This window comes from Bolinopsis microptera, chromosome 2 (genome assembly GCF_026151205.1).
Source record: "Bolinopsis microptera isolate Bmic1 chromosome 2, MBARI_Bmic_1.0, whole genome shotgun sequence".
Lineage (NCBI taxonomy): Eukaryota > Metazoa > Ctenophora > Tentaculata > Lobata > Bolinopsidae > Bolinopsis > Bolinopsis microptera.
Genome location: NC_087073.1, coordinates 21,427,683 through 21,450,282, shown reverse-complemented (window position 1 = coordinate 21,450,282; position 22,600 = coordinate 21,427,683). Strand labels below are relative to the sequence as shown.

The window sequence follows — 22,600 nt, the reverse complement described above, 5'->3', positions numbered from 1 at the left end:
AATTCAAAACCATCTAGGGTTGCCACCGTCATCGGAGCAGACAATGGAAAGGAGAGCACAGTTGTCGAAAACGCGTGTGTTTCATGCTTAAAAAAAAAGAAAGCTAAGAAACTCTATGAAGATAAGGCTTTAGATGCAGCTAAAGCGCTCCCACTGGCTCAAGATGAAGACAGCTATATTCCTGGTGGCTGTGAATGCCCTGGACCTTCTGGAATTAGTGATCTGCCACAGGTTCAGATGTTTGAGGGGTCATTTGTTGCAGTGGCCAACCCTGGTGGTCTGGAGGTGGCTTTGTGTACTGAGGATATGGGCCTTGAGACCTGAGTCTCCTACAGTAACTGTCAGCTACTATGAAAGTAACAAGTGGTTTGACTGATTATGGATCGGGTATGTTTAGAATTGGCAGATCCGGTCTTAATCTTGTTTCAAGCAATAGATACAGTAGAAGTTTAACTATCCAGAAGTCTTTTCTCCCGGAGCGAGTTATTCCATATTGCCATTGGAACAAACTCCCTCCGGGCGTCAAGAACTTTGTGACAGTTTTAGGCTTTAAAATTAAATTAGAAGGATTTAAGAAAGATATGATTTCTAAAAGTATTACAAATGATTGCTTTTTGTAGAATGTTTCTAATGAAGTTTTAATAAGAATTGAGGGTGCCAGTTATGTCAGTAATAAAGAGAAACATAACGATTATCTTTGGTTTCATCCTTATGTGACAAAGAAGCGTTTTATAAATCTTTATTCCACTGGAAAGTTTTAAAATAATGTTTCTGATAAATTTAAAAAAATGTATTGTATTGATAAATAATTAATGTTGGTGGGGAAATATTTATTATATATATTTTCACATAGTGCGATGATATTTTGTAGACATGTGCGATGATGTGATGTCATAAATTTGACTTTAATTTACTTTACTTTACTTTATTACAATAATAGTCTGTTCTCAATGATGTGAAATTAACTGAATGTTGAAAAATATATTTATCTGCTGCATACTGCATAGGGTATTTTTCCTAGAGGTTGAAGAAGAGGGAGTGAACACAGTATAGCTTAGCAATTATCCATCATTTTTCAACAAAATTAGGGGCAGGAAATTTAGTTTTACCAATGAAATGGAATGGACAATGAACATCAATCCTAGAACTTATTATTCACATTATCATCAAATTAAATAATAACGATCATTCATCATTATCTATCATATACCATTCGTCACTAACTCATCCAGCACTCAGCTCATAGACCATGAAGATCCAAACTGGGTTTGACAAGACACTTAAGGAAGTGTATCACATGCTAGCACTTCCTTACCCACCCTGTTCAATTAAAAATGAAGAACAGCCTGAAATCGAAGATGAGGATGAGGTTGAACTTGAAGAAACAGCCATTCTAGTCAAACCATTCAAGCCAAAATTCAAGTCTTACAACATCAACAAGGATAGCCTGACCTCTCACCGTGCTGCCAAACAGCTGACTGGGTTGATCAGCGAACTTGAGCGAAAGAGAAGAGAGAATGAAAGTAATAAAGAAGTTCATAACAACACCAACTATTTGGAATACAAGGAAAATGTCGTAAACTTAATCAATCATCTTTCCTCTAGAGCAAAGGTAAAACCTTCATATTTTTTATTTAGTTTAACCAGGATTGGTAACTTTGATTGCGATTATGTTTGCATTAAGATTTTCATGTGGTGATTATTTTTGATCAAAAGTCGCTAATAAAGCGGTTCTTGTCCCATCACAAAACAATTGTAATTGCTTTATTGAATCAGTTTATTTTAAAATTAATTTAAACCATTTTCAATCATATTTAAAAACAAAATGATGATCCCCAGGCAGAAAAGGCTCAGAACGATTCCCTGGAAGAAGGACAGCTGAAAGAGAAGAAGAAAGTGCTACTGTCGGACCTGAGACGATTCTCAAATGCATTGCGAGCTGACAAACAAGAGGAAACTGAACAGGTATTTTAATTGTTCTTTTACGTCAGTTCTTTCGCTTCTATCTATGACTGAAAGTGAAATAATGAACTGTGCTCACCGATCTAAAATTAATAATAATAATAATAACGCTTCATTTGTAATTAGCACTGTCTTTGAATTATTTTAATTTCTGCAACAACATATCTTCGTCAATATTTTCTTATCTAATGTTTACGTTTGAATAGGCACGAAGAGTAATAGAGTGTCAAGATAACAGCGGCAGACGAGCCACGATTGATATGGTGGCCCAACTAACGCCCATACACGAGCAGCTTACATATTTCTTTCAAGTAATGATTATAAATAGTAACCCAATGGAAAATGCACTTTAACTTACCCGTGTTGGAGTGTATAGTAGGAGAGCGTTGACCATCTCCGCTTGTTAAAGGTTGTAATTATACTAAAAATAGTTAGCGGAGTTGATGTTCCAAATTTTCCACCAGCTGCTCGTTTACAGGGAGAAAATGCTTGTGCCAATACTGTGGTGAGGGCAGCTTCGAGCGGTGATTTCGAGTCTCTCTATTCTTCTGATTCGAGAGAGAAAGTGCTGGAGACAAGGGACAAGATGAATCACATATTGGACTCGGTCGAGGTAATACATTGTAAAAATAAATAATCGTTCGTACCGTACGTGAATGACATTCTAAATAATTTATATAATACATATGATGAATCCTTTTCTTTTATGACACTCATATCGGTTTAATGAATGCGTAAGAACCGGCATGGACAGTAAAAATATCCGTAAAGTGACTTATATCTGTCATCTGCAGCATACAGAACGCTTCTTTCGATACATCTGACCTATAAAATCGTACAATGACTTATTACAAGGCAGTGACAACTGATATGAACTGACAAATGTTTTTTGCTCCACCCGATCACGCACAGACACTGCTTACTTAGAAAGCTCTATACTACCTAGACCTATAGATACCTATAGATACTTACATTGCCAATGCAATGATTGGAGTGTCTTCGCTTTCAGTCGGCTTCTTCGTGAGAATTTTATCGTATCAAAAGTTGACATTGTAAGTAAAATTTTAAGGCCTTGACAGTGCAGTGGCTGATACAGTTCGATCAAATACCGATTATAGATAATTAGATGGGCTAAAGAACTTTGTAATAATTAATCAAAGAAATGTACTGCAATCTAAAACACAAACGTTGAAATTTTTAATGCAACAAAAGAAATATTACAGTTAATGATAGCTTCAATTTCTTTTTTTCAAAATATGGTTTTAAAATATTTTTGTGCGATTCAATATTTTGTACATAGGACAATGTATAAATTTTACATATGAATCGTCCTAAAACTTCAGTTGAGTGAAGAAAACGATATACCTCGCCCATTGGAGGGAACATTATTGAAGGGTGCTGGAAAGATTGGTCGCAGTTGTAAGAAGGGAAGCGATGCTTTTAAATCTAACATGGAAAATGTAAGTAATTACATATTATACAATCATTTTAAATATCATCCTATCGTACGCGTAACTATCTTTGAATTCTGTTTTACCCCATACCAATTATCAGTATTAAGCATATAATATCCTTGTTCTTACTAAGTATGATAAATATCTTACTCCAATCTGTGTCATCAACATAATTCATCCAGCAGACAAATCATTTATAATGACTTACCTGATCGGTATATAATATATGTGTATAATATGTGTATATATCCGAGTAATATGTGACTCTTATCTCCCAGATAGCAGAGAATAACCGTAAGAAGTCTATCGTCCACAGTGAGCTGATGGTAAGCATGGCAAGGAACACCGGAGAGAAGGAGCGCAAGGTGGCGGCGGAGGAGAGGAAGTGTAAGGACAGGATGAGTGTAGTACTTGTAAGTTCTATTAGTAGGATCAGTGTAGTACTTGTAAGTTATTTAAGTAGGATGAGTGTAGTACTTGTAAGTTCTTTAAGTAGGATGAGTGTAGTACTTGTAAGTTCTTTAACTTATTTAACTTAAATAACTTAAATAACTACTTTATACTTGTAAGTTCTTTAAGTACTACTTTATTTGACCCTAAAACGCCCGATTTGAGTGATCGTTGATCAAGTAAACTACTTTTAAAACCGAAATACGTCAAATGTAGTGCTATTTGATCACCATGTAACTCCGTGACTAGACTGTAAATATAATATTATATTTGAATATTATATTATATATTTGAATATTATATTATATATTGAACGTTATGCTCAGAACATTTGACTATGAAATTAATAGCTTGATATCAGTACTACTACTAAGAGTATATATACTATGAGTATACTCTGGAACTTGATTATCAACAGTAATCCTAGCCCTTGTCTATTTAGCTGTAAAAATAATTGTGTCGATTTTATGCTCCTTGGAGAAGAGAAAGTAGATACCTTTATAATATTAGAGTCTTTGTTTTTGGACTTTGTAGAGCCGCTTTGACATAGGAAATTCATTATTTAATAATGATTGAGATTCAAGAGCATGACCTCGCCCTGTAGCTATACGTAAACTCTGTGAGATTGGTATCTATAATATATATTATGTTTAATAATATGACTGATATATCAAAGATTACACGATGTAGCCAAATCATCGAATATTAACACTGATTTACGAACTCATTCTGTCGAAAAATATCCTACCAGAATTTCTTTATTTTTCCGAAGAGTTCCATCCACATGAAACATTTAGTTGGGCGACAACACCGTTTAGTTTGTCACGCCTATATATAATATATATCGTATCGCTTTATATACAGTAAGATGGCTATAGTTTAAACGATCGTTTAATCTGTTCGGCCATTTCATGGGTTTAAAACCAGTAAACTGCTTGAAATAGTTTAACAAAGAAGGGAGCTAAATACACAGATATTTTACCGCTGTCCACTCTCCATGTTCTACCATCAACACTTTTAAAATGCAGCTGAAGCTGTCTCGAAGTTAATGAAACGTTCTGAAATGACATGGTAAATTTGGTAACTATGCGTTACTTTCAATTAAGTGACCAAGCGTTCGCGAGGTTTCATTAACACAGTCTCAGTGAGTTGCCCGCTGTCTAATCACACAGGTTAAACGTGTTGCACGTTGTGAGTGATCTAGAATAACTAATAAATTTAGTACTCGGTATTATTTTCAGGATACCATGGTGCACAAAGTGAAGGGTAAGGAAGTAGAGAAGCTAAGAGACGAGGAGAGGAAGAATGACGAGTTCGACCGAGCACGAGTGGACACTATTGACAAGATAAACGACTATGGCAAAAGGAAGGAGGTGCTGGACAATGCTGATACAACGTATCTTACTGACACCAAGCACGATGTATGTGGTTATAGTGTAGTTATTCGTCTTCTTTTTCGGAAGCCTCGCTTGACTTAAAGGAGTTTGGTCTAATTTAATTGACTACTATTATACAGATACTAAACTTTATTAGAAGGTGCTTCAGCTACAATTTGGCTGATGTAACTTCATTAGTTTTAAATATGAAAATTTCTTGGCTTAACTAGTACTATTCAGGCAAAAACTGCGCAAGCAAAGAGAACTTCTATAGATGTAATAGCGAACACAGATCGCAAAAAAGTTCTTCATAAAACTACAGGACCGGTTTGTTTTTCGAAATTCTGTTATATCACACATATCTATAATCTACTTCACATCTATCGCTACAGCTTTAGCCAGTACATGTTATTTTCATACTCTTAATTTCAGGCTAGGATACCAGCAAACAAGTCGGCAGGGCGTGTAGTGAAGGAGCGTCGACCTACTGGCGCCGTTATTCCCCCTGGAAAGTTCATCAAACCAGTTGTGAAAGGAACGGGATCTCCCAGCACTGTGCGCGGCACTTTACAACAACAGGGTGGTAAAGTACCAGCACGCAAACCATCCCAACCACAAGCTCCCGTTACAGGGCCCCGAAAGCCATCAGGAGCATCCCCGAGCACATTGCGTAAACCATCGGCTGGTCCTGCTGGAAAAGTATCTCCTAGCACATTGCGTAAACCATCGGCTGGTCCTGCTGGCAAAGTATCTCCTAGCACATTGCGTAAACCATCGGCTGGCCCTGCTGGCAAGGTATCCCCGAGCACATTGCGTAAACCATCGGCTGGTCCTGCTGGAAAAGTATCTCCTAGCACATTGCGTAAACCATCGGCTGGTCCTGCTGGCAAGGTATCTCCTAGCACATTGCGTAAACCATCGGCTGGTCCTGCTGGAAAAGTATCCCCAAGCACAGTTCGTAAGCCATCGGCTGGTCCTGCTGGTTCGCGTAAACCCTCTGCGAGTAAACCTACCCAAGGTTCTACCTCCAAATGGAATTAAATCACACGTAATTACATATAATTCATACTTCTATTTATTCTTTCTATGATTATTTAAATCTTAAAATAATATAGTCTTGGATGTTGGTAGGGATGTGGGGATGTAAAGTAGGGATGTTGAGTAGGGATGTTGAGTAGGGATGTTGGTATAGTAGGGATGTAGGGATGTAGACTGTAAAGTGATTCGTATTTATTGACACGTGACGGCGATGTGCTTGAAATTAAATTGCAGATCCCTGTAATTTATTTCAAATGCATCTGCCCCTGGCCCTGTCAAAAACTCTAGTCTATTAAACTGTTGTAAGTTGCCAATACATACTATCATACTGCTTACTTCAATATTAATGGGTGTACTTAAGCCTAGGACCTAGGTGTAAGCCTAGGACCTAGGTGTACAAGCATACATAGTACATACCAAACATTGTACTGTTTTAGTAACAGAGCTCCTTGATCAGTGTGCCGTATGAGCCGTAACGGCATTAATTACACTCATTAGCACTGATTAGGCTGCAGCAATTAATTCTGGATCATCTAACCTCGCCCATTACACCCTCTCTCTCTCTGGGCTCATTACACCCATCATGTATCAGTTGTTTTGCGCCAATTATCATTGCTCCTGAGCTGCAGCTCCGTTTGCTAATGACTCAAAGTCTTGCATGTACCAGAGTGTGTATATTTTATATACTTTGTCGAGTGTAGGTACAATTTCTATAATGAAATACGTTGGTATCTTGAAAAGATAGGCCAGGTGTTATAACGCTAGTGTTCGCATGGTCCCCATTTGGAGATCAAACTCCCGGACTTACTTTATAACTGCACTCCCACGGTGCACTCCCACAGTGCACTCCCACAGTGCACTCCCACAGTGCACTCCCACAGTGCTCTCCCACAGTGCACTCCCACAGTGCACTGTCACAGTGCACTCCCACAGTGCACTGTCACAGTGCACTCCCACAGTGCACTCCCACAGTACACTGTGCACTCCCACAGTGCACTCCCACAGTGCACTCCCACAGTGCACTCCCACAGTGCACTCCCACAGTGCTCTCCCACAGTGCACTCCCACAGTGCACTCCCACAGTGCTCTCCCACAGTGCACTCCCACGGTGCACTCCCACAGTGCACTCCCACAGTGCACTCCCACAGTGCTCTCCCACAGTGCACTCCCACAGTGCACTCCCACAGTGCACTCCCACAGTGCTCTCCCACAGTGCACTCCCACAGTGCACTGTCACAGTGCACTCCCACAGTGCACTCCACAGTGCACTCCCACAGTGCACTCCCACAGTGCACTCCCACAGTGCACTCCCACAGTGCACTCCCACAGTGCACTCCCACAGTGCACTCCCACAGTGCACTCCCACAGTGCACTCCCACAGTGCACTCCCACAGTGCACTCCCACAGTGCACTCCCACAGTGCACTCCCACAGTGCACTCCCACAGTGCACTCCACAGTGCACTCCACAGTGCACTCCCACAGTGCACTCCCACAGTGCACTCCACAGTGCACTCCCACAGTGCACTCCCACAGTGCACTCCCACAGTGCACTCCCACAGGCACAGTGCACTCCCACAGTGCACTCCCACAGTGCACTCCCACAGTGCACTCCCACAGTGCACTCCCACAGTGCACTCCCACAGTACACTCCCACAGTGCTCTCCCACAGTGCACTCCCACAGTGCACTCCCACAGTGCACTCCCACAGTGCTCTCCCACAGTGCACTCCCACAGTGCACTGTCACAGTGCACTCCTACAGTGCACTGTCACAGTGCACTCCCACAGTGCACTCCCACAGTACACTGTGCACTCCCACAGTGCACTCCCACAGTGCACTCCCACAGTGCACTACCACAGTGCACTCCCACCACATATATAATGCATCTTTTCCTGTATATTGCTGCGTTTACTCGGGCAGTACTGGTTAAAGTACACCCCAGCAACTTGCTGCTTCACTCTCCGGTAACTTGTGCCCTCTGTAACATTACATACTGTATACTAATTACTCAGCACCAGGTTATGTACATATTTCTTGAGGGAAGATTTATTGCTTTACTAAATTTATTACTTTACTAAAGAGTAATAATCCAGTAAATTACACCACACGATAAATGATATAACACGTCTATTGTATGGGTTTGTATTATTATGGGCACGGCATGTAGATCAGCAGATTCGCCCTAGTTATTGTCATGGTAATACAATGTGATGGTTATAAAATATCGTATTTATCGTCATTATTATAATAATCATTATTATGAGCTTATATTTAAATCATTAATCCTGAACTGAGCCTGTTTGAATCGTAACCTTGTACACAGTGAACATGTCTTATTCAATATTCATGCATATTAATCTTAGGCTAATAACCATATACCCTTGCGTTCTGGTCTCAGACCTAGTCCCCATCTAAGTAAAGCCACAGTATTTAACATCTTGCTATCACAGCTCATGTCAGGAATAATCAGGCTCTTACTTACATCTGGAACTCTCGTTAGCTCTGATTATGCAGTCTAATTACCATTTATCTACATCCGCTTCTCTGCAGTTTTTACAATTTGAAGTTATTAAGGATACAGATACTACAATATACATGTATGTCAAAATCATATATATGTCATTATGTCACAAGATTGCATGTCACGTGTCATGTAAAATATGTAAAACATCACAATAGAAACACAAGGAGCTGAGGGACGCTCAATCATGCGTTACATCAGGTACAGACTGTGTGTGGCATTGTGTGCACATGTACAGTGTAAGTGTGCGTTACATCAGGTACAGACTGTGTGTGGCATTGTGTGCACATGTACAGTGTACCCTGCACCACACACATCCTCGCTCTCCCACATTGCCTCATACCTGCTTTGTTAGGGGCTCACAGAGCTATTACATTTAATTGCTGGTCACGTGGTCGGTGGTCTGGCCTCATTTTGCCGACAAACCGTTGTGTCTCCGGGAGGTCAGACTTTATCAGGTGTTACTTGTCACCACTATTTTAATCTGTGAAACAACTGATTGATGGTTAGTGGTTGTACCTAGATTGATTCTCTTGTGAGCTTCTTCTGAATAAATAATACAACATATCCTAGGAATATCTCCAAACTGCCAATATCTAAATACCCTGATAAGATATGGACCAGTCTGATGCTACAATTATGAGAACAGTTAATTCCTATGGCGGAGCACTTGTCCAGGGTATTAACATACCATTAGTCACACTAGTCACTAGACCGTCTTGTATATAGGCGAATAGTTATAGGAGTATAAACTATATAAAGACTCCGGCTCTGTCACTGTATATGCGGCTACCAACTGAGGCTACCAACTGAGGCTACCAACTGAGGCTACCAACTGAGGCTACCAACTGAGGCTACCAACTGAGGCTACCGACTGAGGCTACCAACTGAGGCTACCAACTGAGGCTACCAACTGAGGCTACCAACTGAGGCTACCAAGTGAGGCTACCAAGTGAGGCTACCAACTGAGGCTACCAACTGAGGCTACCAACTGAGGCTACCAACTGAGGCTACCAACTGAGGCTACCAACTGAGGCTACCAACTGAGGCTACCAACTGAGGCTACCAACTGAGGCTACCAACTGAGGCTACCAACTGAGGCTACCAACTGAGGCTACCAACTGAGGCTACCAACTGAGGCTACCAACTGTGGCTACCAACTGAGGCTACCAACTGCACAGTGGGCCAGAATAGGGGGTCATACTATAATAGACCATCAGTGATCAATTTAGATCATTTCAAACATTATTTTTTACTTCAAATCAGTTGAATATTGATTTTTAAACAAATTTTGGTCCTTTATAAGTCACAGAAAAATTTTTTTGGCTCATTCCATAGAAATTTTTCATGGCTGAAATGTAGGTCTAGAGGCATCCAATTCGAGTTTTTGCTAAAGATAATCGTTGAATGTGTTTAGAATGTTTTTAAATTGATAGTCCTGAGGCTATTGATCATTTTAGTTTTTGAATTATGAAAAAATATTGATCGTAGCCAAAGTTATGTCAAATTGAAACCAGAAAATTGGGCGCGAATGCCAGAAATTTCTGAAATTGTCAGAAAATACCAGTAAAATTCCAGAAAAATAGCATTTTTTGATGATATTTCCAAAACAGACCACTTTTTAGTACCCCATAACCTCATGGCACCAGGCCACGACATTGAGAGCCAAGAAAGATGTTCAAAATGGGGTTTGTTTGAGAAAAAATAATTTTTTCAAATCTGCAAGGTAAGTCTAAATTCCATCAAATTTGGGCCTTTTTTCAACTTTGGAATTTTTTTCTGAAAAAGACCCAAAAAACCCCAGAACAGTTCTTATACCATTGTTTAGAGAATCTTCTGAGCTTTCAGATGGTACCATGCATTAGTGGGGCAACCTGAGGCATCTAAACTTTTTTTGGCCAAATTTAAGCAAAAATTAGTCAAAAATGAGGCCTAAAATTGAGTGCGTGCCAAAAATTCAGCTTAAATGATATGATTACATGGTTTTTTGCTTGAATTGAATCAAAGAGAGTACTTTCACCTTAATTAGGAGTCAATATACGGTGTTTTAAGCCAATTTTAGAAATAAAATGATGGGTTATGCCAATTTTGACTGCCAAAAGTGAAAAAATTGGCAGTCAAAAAATTTCGTAAAATCGCCGACGCGCTGCGCGAAAGCCATTTAATCAATTCAATTATGGTTTTTTGCATCTAATAGCCAAGATTTTCTACTGCAATACAAAACTTACTTAATTACTTTTAAAAGAACTCAATTTTTCCTCTATTATAGCATGGTGGCCCACTGTGAACTGAGGCTACCAACTGAGGCTACCAACTGCAAAATATACCTGTATTATTCGCTTATGTTTACTAGATTGTAATAGTTATAATTTCTATACATGTACGAATACGAATAATGGTGCTTGGCCCCACATTGCATAATAGATGACGTACATTTTATGTTAGAAATATTGTGAACTGGTCAGGAAGTTATACTTGGTTTGGAAAATGATAAGTAAAAGTTGTGCTGATGTAGAATTGCATTGTCGCTGTAAACTCGATATTTTATCAGAACAAAGGGTATCTACAATAGAATAGTATTATTGAATTGATAATACTTTGTCGAATTGCTGGCTTGATATTTAAGACAAAGAAACACGGGGTCACCAATCTTCAAACTAAATCAAATGTAAATGAAATCATGATTATAAAAGGCCACGCAAACTTAAGCTATTTACCAATATAATGCAGCCGGAATGTAAAACAAAAGCGCGGATCACGTTTGTTTAATATAAAGCTGAGCTAAAGTGCAGCAACTGTGCGAATTGATAACTTTACGGTAGAGATACTGTCAGTTTAAAGCACAAGATTTGATCTGATTTTGACGGTTATGAATATATAATATACAGTGATATGATAGTATTCGGTATAACGCTTTGTGCATGTTTCCTCTTACTCATATTGTAGATAGACACTCATATCATGTATAGATTATACAGAATCTACGCTTATCTAGGGCTACCAGCTCTGGGGCATTGGCAATTATAGTTACCTCAAATGTGACGATAGAAATAAATTATTGATTTTGGATTGCTGGCGGTCTTATAGTCATATATGGATATTATATAAGAATTCAGTAGACATAATATGAAGATCTTATATTTTAATATTAGCACGGGATTTGAAAGTGGGCGTGAAATTTAACAGAGTCAAATTTGGTAATTTATTGAACACAACCAAAAGGCGTGTCGTTAATAACTGCCGCCCACTTACTAATAATTTCCTTAAATTCTTACTGACATTATCAAGCTACATGACGATTACGTAACTATTTATATTTTATTTAGGGACCCTGAAGAATGCAGGTCGAGTTAGTATCGGCGACCCCAGAAATGTTATTTTCAGTCCGCGTCCTGGAAACTACTGAAAACTGAGAATAATATGTTTCGGGTAACTATTTTGGAAGCTGAGCTGGCATTTTTGTGAGCTTAATTTTTGGTTTCTTGGTATTGTGTTGATTATTTTTTGTGTGTTACCTGTTTACATTGTACGTGTGGAATTTTTGATATCTTTTTAAAAAGCGAACATTGCATTTGAAATACCGTCATGTTTTCCGAATTCTGACATACGTTGTATCGTCATAGTTAGTAAATTTGAATATAATTTGAAGCAATTTTCTTCGTGTTTTCTGCTATTTTTTGACGAATTCTTCTTTGCAAAAGAACGATCCTAATAATAGACACAAGAACTATTCAAATTAGAGCATACATGAGTCACATTCACTGATCTCCAATTCAAATGTGCGTTGAAGCAACTTTTCAATCCAATATGATCAAACATTGCATTGGCTTTTTAATGCAAATTAATACGTGTACGCTTTAAATTTGAGTATCACAATTTGTATGTATCACAAATCACAATTTGTATAACTGATGCTAAGATGCTTATGAAACCCTATAATTCACGAGATCTTGCTGTAAATTAATGATGAATATCGTAGGTATATGTAATCACATCATCACCATCTAGTATCATCATGTCAACTGACAGGCAAATCATTCTCCAAAAGATAGAGTCAATCATATCAGACATTGCTCGTTCGCTCTCACGTAACGAGACTCCTAAATACACCATCTTATCAAAATCTCGCTCCAACGTTCAACGAGATGCAGCTAGTATACAGCTGGGAACAGCAACCACAGAGATTGAGATGTTTGGCCGGCAGGGAGCCTCTACTCTGAAGTTCTCAAAGTGGTTCAGGTTCTGTCTTTAGTTTACAAGTTAGTGTCGGAGGGAGGGTGTGTTACACAGCGTGATGCTTATTACACTCTCAGTTCCACCTTCACCAGCCAGAACGACTTTAACAGGTGTTTTGAGGATGTACTGCGCATCCTGGATGTGCCACGGCGCGCACTCGGCCTCTCCGCTGCGCCCAAAGGGAGCATAGCGGGCGCAGTGAAAGTGAAACAAGGATCAGAAGAAATAGACTGTTTGCTGTTAGGTAACTCTGGTTACGAGCTCCCCGGGGACATGTCAAACGTAAAGTTAGAGTCTCTAGGAGCTAGGTACGTGCTGGTTGTGGAGAAGGATGCTGTTTTCAAGACACTATGTGACAAAGTTATCTGGAACCAGGTGCCCTGTATTTTAATAACAGGTCGGGGTTACCCGGGTCTAGCTGTGAGGGAGGTTGTGTCACGATGTGAACAGGATTTCAAACTTCCTGTGCTGGGATTGTTTGATTACAATCCACATGGTCTGCAAATCCTGTTAACTTATCGGTTTGGAAGTACTAGGATGGGACGAGAAGGAATCCAATACACTTCAAATATTCAGTGGCTTGGGCTGCATTGGTTTGATGTGAAGGATGCAGATGCTAAGCATTTTAAAAAGTTTGGCAAGAAGGACACACAGGTATGTGACTCTCTGTTATCACAGCCCTTTGTCAATCAGAGGCAGCGGTATTACAACGAAGTGGCACAAATGAAAAGGCATCGTGTCAAACTTGAACTTGAGTCCATCGACGATATGAAAGAGTTTGTTGTTAACAAAATATTGAAAAAGAAATATTTCGATGATCGTTTTCATGAATGTTGATTCTTACGATATTTTAAAATTCATCGAAATTTGAGGAACATTTATACTGATAATTTAAAACTGCATCAATTTCTCTCGCATTTTACAAGTCTGTAGACCTAACTCGATTGCATTTAATTGGTATAATTTCATCATTCAGATATCATATTCATTATCGTGATTATGGCACGTTTTATTATAGATTTGTTTTATAATCAGTTTTTTTCTATTGTTGATAATTTCCGTTTCTTCAACATTGCTTGTTTTTACTCTAAACTCCGATCATTCAATTATTTTATCATCCAAATTAGGGCTGAAGCTGAATACATGCAAGTTATTATTTCCTATACTTACAACTTACAACTGTCACACTTAAACGGCTTTAATATATATTTTGGGTATGTTTAAATGTCGAAGCGTGTTAGAACTACTAGAATTTACTTTTTAAAAGTTACTGCAGACAATTATTGTATCACGTATCTGAGATCATTGCATGGCATGCATTTCATAGCTGAATTTATGATTACCTTAAGTTGTACATAATATTATATTATACCGGACGTGACTGGGGTTATCCACTTTTTCCTTTTACTTTTACGGGATATTTGTCTTGATTAAAGCTAGATTGGTTGCCATGCAGCATGCAATATAGATTGCACGAGCAAATCATAGCAATCTTATCAAGACAGCCCTGCCTTTGCTCTGCTTTATAGACTATATGTCATCATGCTCTCTCGTGAATGAAATGAAATGTGTTCATCGGCGATTTTTAGCGTCTGAAAGTCTGAAGATGACGTAATGCGTTCCCTTTTGTTTGTCTTTAGGAGGATAATTACACATCACAATACCTCGACCACAATATCACAATATAATTGGTGACAATACAATTGGTGCTGGTCTGTGGAATTCCAACGCTATATAACCTACTAATCTGCTGAAACCAGTATATTTCTCTCGCTTGACTCGGATAATTGCTCCCTCATTTTCTAGGAGATCATCAAAGCAATACTGCATTTTCCAGAAAAACAGCACAATTTGGTCAGGTTGGCATGATATCTCCGATAAAGATCGGGTTACTTTCAGTACTACAAAACCTGCTACCATCAGATGAGTTGCATGTTCAAGATACCACGTGGCTGAGTCGTTATTATCTGTTGACTTTTCAAGTTGACTCAACAATTTTTGTTCGATCATCACTCAATCCGCTCTTAATATAATCACGTGCAAAACATAATACACATTATCAGAAATAATGTCATACCGTCACTCGTTATCATCATGTTGCCATCTTACGCATGCTTCATGCTTGTCAGGGAGGGATGAAATTGAGATGCTCTGAGCTCTCATTAGAGTTGACGTGTCGTCTATATTATATATATGTGTCGATTTTGATTAACATATTGAATCAAGGTACATCTTAGTGAATCTGATGATCGCCAGTGGTCGCCCTCGACACCATGGATACCATGGACACGATTTACAACATCTCTTTGTGGCTTGTATTTTTTACTTTGAAGTATTTCTTGACTTTTGATCTCCTTATAGATTGTCAGGAATGTTTGATTATCACCATGACAACACATGATTATCACCGTTTCGTCTTGCGTATCATGTCAGTAAATTACTTAATTTCCGTCTTTTGCTTCCTCTAATATTTCATAAAATGTCATACTAGTCACTACTTAGTTTATTATTTGACCCACATGAAAGCATTGACCTTCATTTAGCGAGATCATCAAATTATAGTTGAGCAACTTAAAACCGTATGTAGGTGCCATTTTGGCTATTCGTATGGATTGCTATTGTTTGAAAATAATACTAATAATTGAAAAATGCTGATTGCGACCAAAGTCCACCTCACACGACTGATTGCACCCAACAGGATTGTGGGCTGCGGTTTAATCAAGTCTATAAACATTAGAGAGAAATTGTGGTCAAGGACCTGCACTACTACAAGTCGGGTATTTATTAGTTTTCGTGTGGTTTACGATTTAAATTGTACACTGGGAAGCGTAAAAAGGAGCAAACCCGTGGGTTTTGGTTAGAATATTATGTTACACTACTGCAGTAGTGTAACATAATATTCTAACCAAAACATAATATTCTAACCAATATATAACCATAATATTCTAACCAAAACCCAGTATACTGGGTTAAGTTTGCGCAATACTATACCCAATTTTATCTTATCATGAATCCAAATGCTCCGATGGAGAGACGGCTATTAATTTTCGTTTTTTACCTTCAAACTCATTATTTTGGAAACTCTTGATTATTATTTTTCTTCAGAGACTATAACTTTATACCTTACATTTCATTATTATATAGTTAGAGCCTTGTTAGAGCTTACTCAATAACAGATTGAAATTGAACACCGTGCCTGCAATTTCTGCTTTTACAGCTATTTTTCTCTAGCCAATGACAATGTGCAAAACCATGTTTCACTCGGTTCAACTTAAACCCTGAAGATTTTCTTGTCAATAATTTCAAACGCCCATATTTAACCAGAAAAAATATATTTTACCATACGCATACGGCTTATACGGTATATATTGTTTTTTTACGATGCAATTATAACTTATTTCTGCGTCACAGTTGATTCTTGTAGGTAATTTCATCCTGATATTAAGTTGCCATGATTTGCCTAAAATGGAAGGAACTAATTTATTTGTGCCTCCTGTAGTGACCTGCCACCTCATATCTTCTACTCACCATGTCATTTTTACAGTCACCCCCAGCTCCATATGGGCAGATTAGTTGCCTGTATTTGTCACTAGGAGGTGTCCACTGCTTGCTCACACACAGTCAATAGGGTGTGATTATTTGCCTCTGCGTGATTAATTACCTGGTGTAACCGTATGGAGTGGAATACAACCCTTCTACACAGTAGCCACCACCTACACAGTAGCCACCAAGCTTCAACGTGGCTGTCGATCAATGCTGTAAAGTTTATAGAAAACAAACGGATGTGTACTAAAGTTATTTCCAGAATCCAGATGGTTTCTGATGTTTTTTCTGATTTTCTTCAACCGTATTAGAACTCAAAATATTTGCATATTCCAGAATTAAACAAAATCCAATTATCTAATAGTAATAAAGCATACTATCTGATTGTCAATACAATTTCTTTCGGAAATGGGATACATCGTATTAGCATTTTGATAGCATTTAATAGCGTATTAAAGTTGAGCAATGATGTAGGCTGGCGCCTCAACACCTGCAATCTGCATGGAGTTATTTGTTCTTTGGGTTTAAATTTGACAGTTATATGTATTTTAATCCAGCGTGTTATATGTATTTAATGCTAAACAGTGGGCGTATGTATTTGCACTTGCCTATTATGGTTCCTGCTATACCTGTTCTATAATGATCCTCCCATTTCTACGTGTAACGCAAGCAACTACTGTCGCTGCTCACCCGTTTTACAGCAAATACTTGCCCGTCATCCCTTCATTATTAACTGACGTATACAGGCTTCCTCGCAAAAAACACTTTCAAACGGCGGCCCCTGTAAATGGGCCAGATCATTTGGCGTCATTGTTGGGAGACGATAATGGGATGTGAGCTATTTATAGTACACCGATCGTAGAATCCTTGTTTGATGCGTGTGTATCTGGCATGGGTGTATACTGTCCGTCTCTATAGTCTATATGTCTCTATAGTCTATATGTCTCTATAGTCTATATGTCTCTATAGTCTATATGTCTCTATAGTCTATATCATGTCTCTATAGCCTATATGTCTCTATAGTCTATATGTCTCTATAGTCTATATGTCTCTATAGTCTATATGTCTCTATAGTCTATATGTCTCTGTTTGTCTCCGTCTGTCAATGCCTCTCGTTGAACTTGTCTGTTTCTGACTGTGTTCCGTATTTGTTGGCGTCTAACATGGTCGACGTGCAGTGTGAAATGATATCTCAAGAACTGTGCGACGTGCGTTTCTATTGGTACCAGTTACAATTTTTTCGGAGTAAAATTTTGTAATTCTTCTTCACTCAGCTTGTAACTTGGTCATCTAATCAGCATGGTAGCAGAAAGTCTCGGTGCTGCAACTTCCACGAATTAGTTGACTTTTAAAAAGAAATCACTGCACTTTCAAAGAAAGAAAGCCACTTAAACGACGATAGCGGATTTTCGTCAAGTAAATTTGGGAGTTGCCGTCATTGTATACTCTTAGTTGCTCCGTTGCAGTTTACAGATTGCGCAAATAATGTTGTGCTACAAAATTATACAGCTATTTTATTTTGGTGCCTCGGTTTGTTAATTACTTAATTAGCAACTTCAATTGGAACTGTTATAATTCTTCACACTTCACCCATAGTACCGGCATCATGGTTATGGCTGTATCCGCCGCCAAGCATTTTTCATGTTTCATAACGGTTGTTTTGGTTAACTTTGAACTTGAAGCGTATACACGCCGCGCCGAAAACATAATCAGATATTAATAAATTATTAATCACAATTGGTCAAACAATCTTAGACGGTGCTGAATATGACGATTTTACCGGTCACTGACTGCCACTGACTGCCACCACTGATAGTTATTGTTAGTTAGGGTAGTTATCGATGTTAGTGGCAGGCTCTCTCTCTGAGTGGCGGTAAGTGGCGCGGGCGGTTGTTGGTGGTTAAAAAGTTGCACCGTGCAGCCAGGTGATTTCCGTGGAATATTATAATATTTATAAATAAATATTATATTAGGATATTTACTACACTATCGTTGGAGTACTAGTTTCTTGATTCGTATGTGTTGTCTGATTTATGAGCTTATAAATGGAGGTAGTTATACAGTCAATAACTGGCAAATCTATAATTATGATTTGGATCGTGTTGAATACTGTTAGTTTGCCGTATTATTTTGAGTGTAAGGTTGAGATTACGATTGCTTCTTTGTTTCAAATCTCGCCAATTGCCACAGATCGGTATCGATAGGATTGCTAATTTGATGTTGAGTATCTCTGTTGTTGCACTGTTGACTAATGACATCTCATATCATATCCAGCTCATTTACCCGACATAGATAACATTCAGAACACTATTGTACACTTGCTGACTGCTGGCCAGTCTGATTGCCGCGTTTAGCAAGTTTTTTTCTTTCGCACCGCCTCAGATATCATATGATCATGACATGTGGTAACTTTTAACAGTTAACACCTTACTGTTGTAAGTTAACTGCTGCATTTTAGTTATTTACTAGATATTCGGCTTTTAATAGTTCTTACATAATGAGTATAAAAATAGTTGCTAGTTATAGTGGCAACTCAGATCAGAGATCTTAACCGGGTGTAATATAGTCGATATATCAGATTCAAAATAGATTAACAATACGATTCTATATATTAATAATAAAAATCTGAACTTTGATCAAGTTACAATGAAGCTGAGAAATGATTAATTAGACAAAAACTTCAGTCAAGACCAGACCACTATGCATGTACATTGTACAAACTCTGCATGTACATTGTACACACTCTGCATGTACATTGTACAGTACACCATGCAGCCCCATAATAGGAGCAGCTACTTTTTGGACTCATTCCAAACATTTTTTCCTGTTTGGTCTGAACGGTTAACCCCCCCACCTGGTTGCCGCGGCCGGAGAGCTTGCTACCTTTGTTTACTACCTTCTCTCTGATGTTGGGCCGGAGCTCCCTTTCCATTATCTTTTTAAACTCCCCATTATTATACATGCTGACTGTCCGCTGTGAATCAGGCGGTCTCCTATGGTACAGTTAATTATACTCATTATCCGTTCATTTCATACTCATTATCCGTTCATTTGTCATTATCATAATAAGTTAGCCGCTCCTTGTCTCGCCAAGTGCTTGTTGTTGCCAGCTTATCGAGGTTAAAATTGAACACCTTATTTCCTTATTTTTAGATAAACTAAATATTCTAAATGACGCCACCTAAATTAGGGCTCGTCTCTCACTACCTGTGATTATATATATAACACTTGAGTCTTGAATAGTGTCACATTTGCGTGACCTGACTCTCCTACGCAATCCCCAAATATTTGGACAGTGGTTTATCTTGTAAAGTTAAATCCGGCTTGTGTATTTTTGTGATCTTTATAAACTCCCATTTAATATCCGACATCCTCAAAAATATGGTCACTAACCACTATTTTTATATGAATCCTCTCGATCTTCAACCTTTGTCCCATCGCTTTTTTGGAGATCCCTCCCCTCGGCAGTTACGCGTTTTTGGAGAAATTTTGTCATTGTTAAATAGTTTGAAGACTACAGATTTGACTACTGTTATAGAGCCATTATTTAGATACAATATAATATATTATATTATATATCGACATCAATATGCAATGATCGCAGTAAGTATTCAATAAAGTTGAACAACTTGCAATTAATAAATAGTATCTTAGCTTAAGTTTAGTTCAAGTTTGGCTGCACTGGTTATTTTACTCTCGCAGCTTGCTGCCCTTTCATGAACTTGTTGGATCTCCCTCTAAAGGGAAGGTGTTCTCTTAGGTGGAGTTACACCGGAATACGGATTTAAAATATGTTTCGTTCGTGGCCGTGAATCGTGATTATGCCAAATAAGTGAAAAAAAAGCAGTAACCTGAAATCACGCCCTACAACCCATGGCCATAGGCCATAATACCTAATACCTATCACAGAGAGCGATATGAACATGTAATCAATGGGCCAAGATTATTATATGTCACAAACTTAGCGGTTATGAGCTATTTCGGGATTTATGAGCTATTTCTGAACTGCCAGATAGGGCGTGTTAATAAGCACTCCAGGTAGTGTAGGATGTGTTGGTATTAGCACTAAAATGTGTCAATAAATGATTCTAACTACAAGGAATTCCTATAGTTGCCTAGTTAGTGCCATGCTTTCAGACAGTTTTTCACTTTGACGGTTCGTCAAGCTGTCAATGATCAGTTAAATGGGAAAACCATCCTCCGTAATTTGATGAATGACATTAGAACTCGTTGATTTGATTAAAGTCCGTCAACTGATGTATTACAGCTTTACACTGATGATGACTCCAAATTCAAGATGGTCGAGCCGCGATATTCGTATGCAATTAATTACTCCACTCGATATATTATTATGACAAGAAATGCATTGATTAAATCGTATTTTTGACATTCAATGAAGATTGTGTAACTGATTACATTCCCTAGCAAGTTAACATGGGCTGTATCCAGAGCAAATCAAAACCAACGGATCACAACAAGAATTCAAGTAAAGACAAACAGAATGGAATCTCTAACAATTCAAAGGTTTGCTGATAACTGATTTATTGCCTAAATTTCCGATCTAAATCAAAGTTCAAGTGCAATATAATATAGGGTTTGTGTATTAATTAAGTGTGCCTTGAGTAACCTTTTAATGTGTACCAACCGTGTGTCACCTGTCCAGCAACAGCTCAGATAAAATGAGTTGCTCAAAAGGATATTTTAAGTTCTAAAGATTATTGACCTGAAAAAGGACTGTAAGTTCTCGAATTTCTGGAACATATACTTAATGAACAATGAACATGATATGAATATTTATTACTATTTTTAGAAGGCATATCTGACCAGACTCTGTAACCACATTAAAAATTATGGTTATCTGTTAGTGCTGTCCGAAGTGCCGTTTTAAGCGGGCTGGGCGCCAGGAGAGTCTTCTTGACTACTTGGAATACAAAATAGATGTTAATGTTATTTGCTGATCTAAAAGAGTAGTTAGCCCAAAAAAGAAGCCCCCCCCCCCCCCCCCCCCCCCCCTTCTGCCTCAAAAAGCGATATAATAGTGCATTAAATTGGTAGAACATTTGATGCCTTTCTTGACAGATCCACGTTCCCTGCTGTGACATAATGACATATCAAATTATACGCAGTGCAATTATACGCGCGGTGAGCTTAATGTGGTTATATTGGGCAAGAATCAATCTCTTTTGATCGATAGGAAATCAAATATTCACGAAAAGTTAAATCTGTAGCTGTTATAAACATTTTAGGCGGGTTTAATTTTATACCCGCATACTATTCTGTATCGTATACACATATTTTTTTCTGTATCAGGCCATTCTCCGAATCATTTGAAAGAAAATTTGTATGCAGTCATTCTTTTGATACCGTTAAGAAGGTCCTAGCCTGAATGATTCTCTGAACTTACAGACTGCAGACTACAAAATATTAAAGACTTTTTAAAGATCGACTTTAAGAATTACTTCACGGTTTCCGCGTCACACTGGATTTGTTAACGTCAAGAATGCTAAATGTAACGACCACCAGATCGCCAATTATTGCAGGCTCTCTCTTTCTCCTGCTTCATCTGTAGTTTGAGGACTAAATTGAAGCCGAATTGCTGCGTCTGTAATTTTATAAACGGTTGGTTATTCCTACACACGCGTTCACATTATAGAAGCTTCAAGCTCGTGTTGGATACATCACTTGGGCCCAATTTGCATACTACTACATACGGGAGATAGCTAGCAGATTATCCAGCAGGATCTTTTAGTAAATTCATTCCCGCACTTTTCTAATGGATACAATTAGTATTCAGAGTGTACAACGTGTATAGCGGAGAAACAATGATGCTGCTTAATACGACAATACTCCTGGCGGCTGGCATACTGTATAATTACAAATTCACCAACACTCCGGTCTTTGCCTCATTTAACCGGCAGAACAGAGAGCACGCACTCAAAGTTTTCCTTCCATTCCTCCCTCTCCAAACCCATCTCCAAGTTACTCGGACAACACGATATCAAAGTCACCCACTTGCACTC

At 38.4% G+C, this 22,600-nt stretch overlaps 4 protein-coding genes across 5 annotated transcripts in view; 2 read left to right on the top strand and 2 right to left on the bottom strand.

Annotated features, from left to right (window-relative positions):
• Positions 1-22,600, bottom strand: part of LOC134811777 (proline-rich protein HaeIII subfamily 1-like) — an 80,093-nt gene that overhangs the window by 7,564 nt on the left and 49,929 nt on the right. The window lies entirely within an intron of this gene.
• LOC134811769 (neurofilament heavy polypeptide-like) lies at positions 1,237-12,547 on the top strand. 2 transcript variants are annotated; one of them, XM_063818825.1, is made up of 11 exons: positions 1,237-1,612; positions 1,840-1,965; positions 2,169-2,273; positions 2,441-2,575; positions 3,306-3,422; positions 3,695-3,829; positions 5,108-5,287; positions 5,483-5,569; positions 5,675-6,037; positions 6,134-6,290; positions 12,128-12,547. In XM_063818825.1, the coding sequence occupies exons 1-10, from the start codon at positions 1,250-1,252 to the stop codon at positions 6,281-6,283; spliced, it is 1,761 nt and encodes a 586-aa protein (XP_063674895.1). In that variant the 5' UTR covers positions 1,237-1,249; the 3' UTR covers positions 6,284-6,290; positions 12,128-12,547. The 2 variants fall into 2 exon arrangements, with proteins under 2 accessions (XP_063674895.1, XP_063674894.1); XM_063818824.1 differs by having other exon boundaries at positions 5,675-6,290.
• Positions 7,195-12,388, bottom strand: LOC134810960 (uncharacterized). The gene is made up of 2 exons (XM_063817654.1): positions 12,383-12,388; positions 7,195-8,019 (listed from the first exon to the last, which is right to left on the bottom strand). The coding sequence occupies exons 1-2, from the start codon at positions 12,386-12,388 to the stop codon at positions 7,195-7,197; spliced, it is 831 nt and encodes a 276-aa protein (XP_063673724.1).
• LOC134810958 (uncharacterized) lies at positions 12,817-13,874 on the top strand. Its single transcript, XM_063817653.1, has 2 exons — positions 12,817-13,040; positions 13,130-13,874. The coding sequence occupies exons 1-2, from the start codon at positions 12,817-12,819 to the stop codon at positions 13,872-13,874; spliced, it is 969 nt and encodes a 322-aa protein (XP_063673723.1).

Coding starts and splice junctions, on each gene's coding strand:
- LOC134811769 (XM_063818824.1), top strand. CDS start 1,250: ATGAAGATCCAAACTGGGTTTGACAAGACACTTAAGGAAGTGTATCAC. Junction 1,613..1,839: donor ATCTTTCCTCTAGAGCAAAG/GTAAAACCTTCA, acceptor GATGATCCCCAG/GCAGAAAAGGCTCAGAACGA. Junction 3,830..5,107: donor ACAGGATGAGTGTAGTACTT/GTAAGTTCTATT, acceptor TATTATTTTCAG/GATACCATGGTGCACAAAGT.
- LOC134810958 (XM_063817653.1), top strand. CDS start 12,817: ATGTCAACTGACAGGCAAATCATTCTCCAAAAGATAGAGTCAATCATA. Junction 13,041..13,129: donor AAGTTCTCAAAGTGGTTCAG/GTTCTGTCTTTA, acceptor CACCTTCACCAG/CCAGAACGACTTTAACAGGT.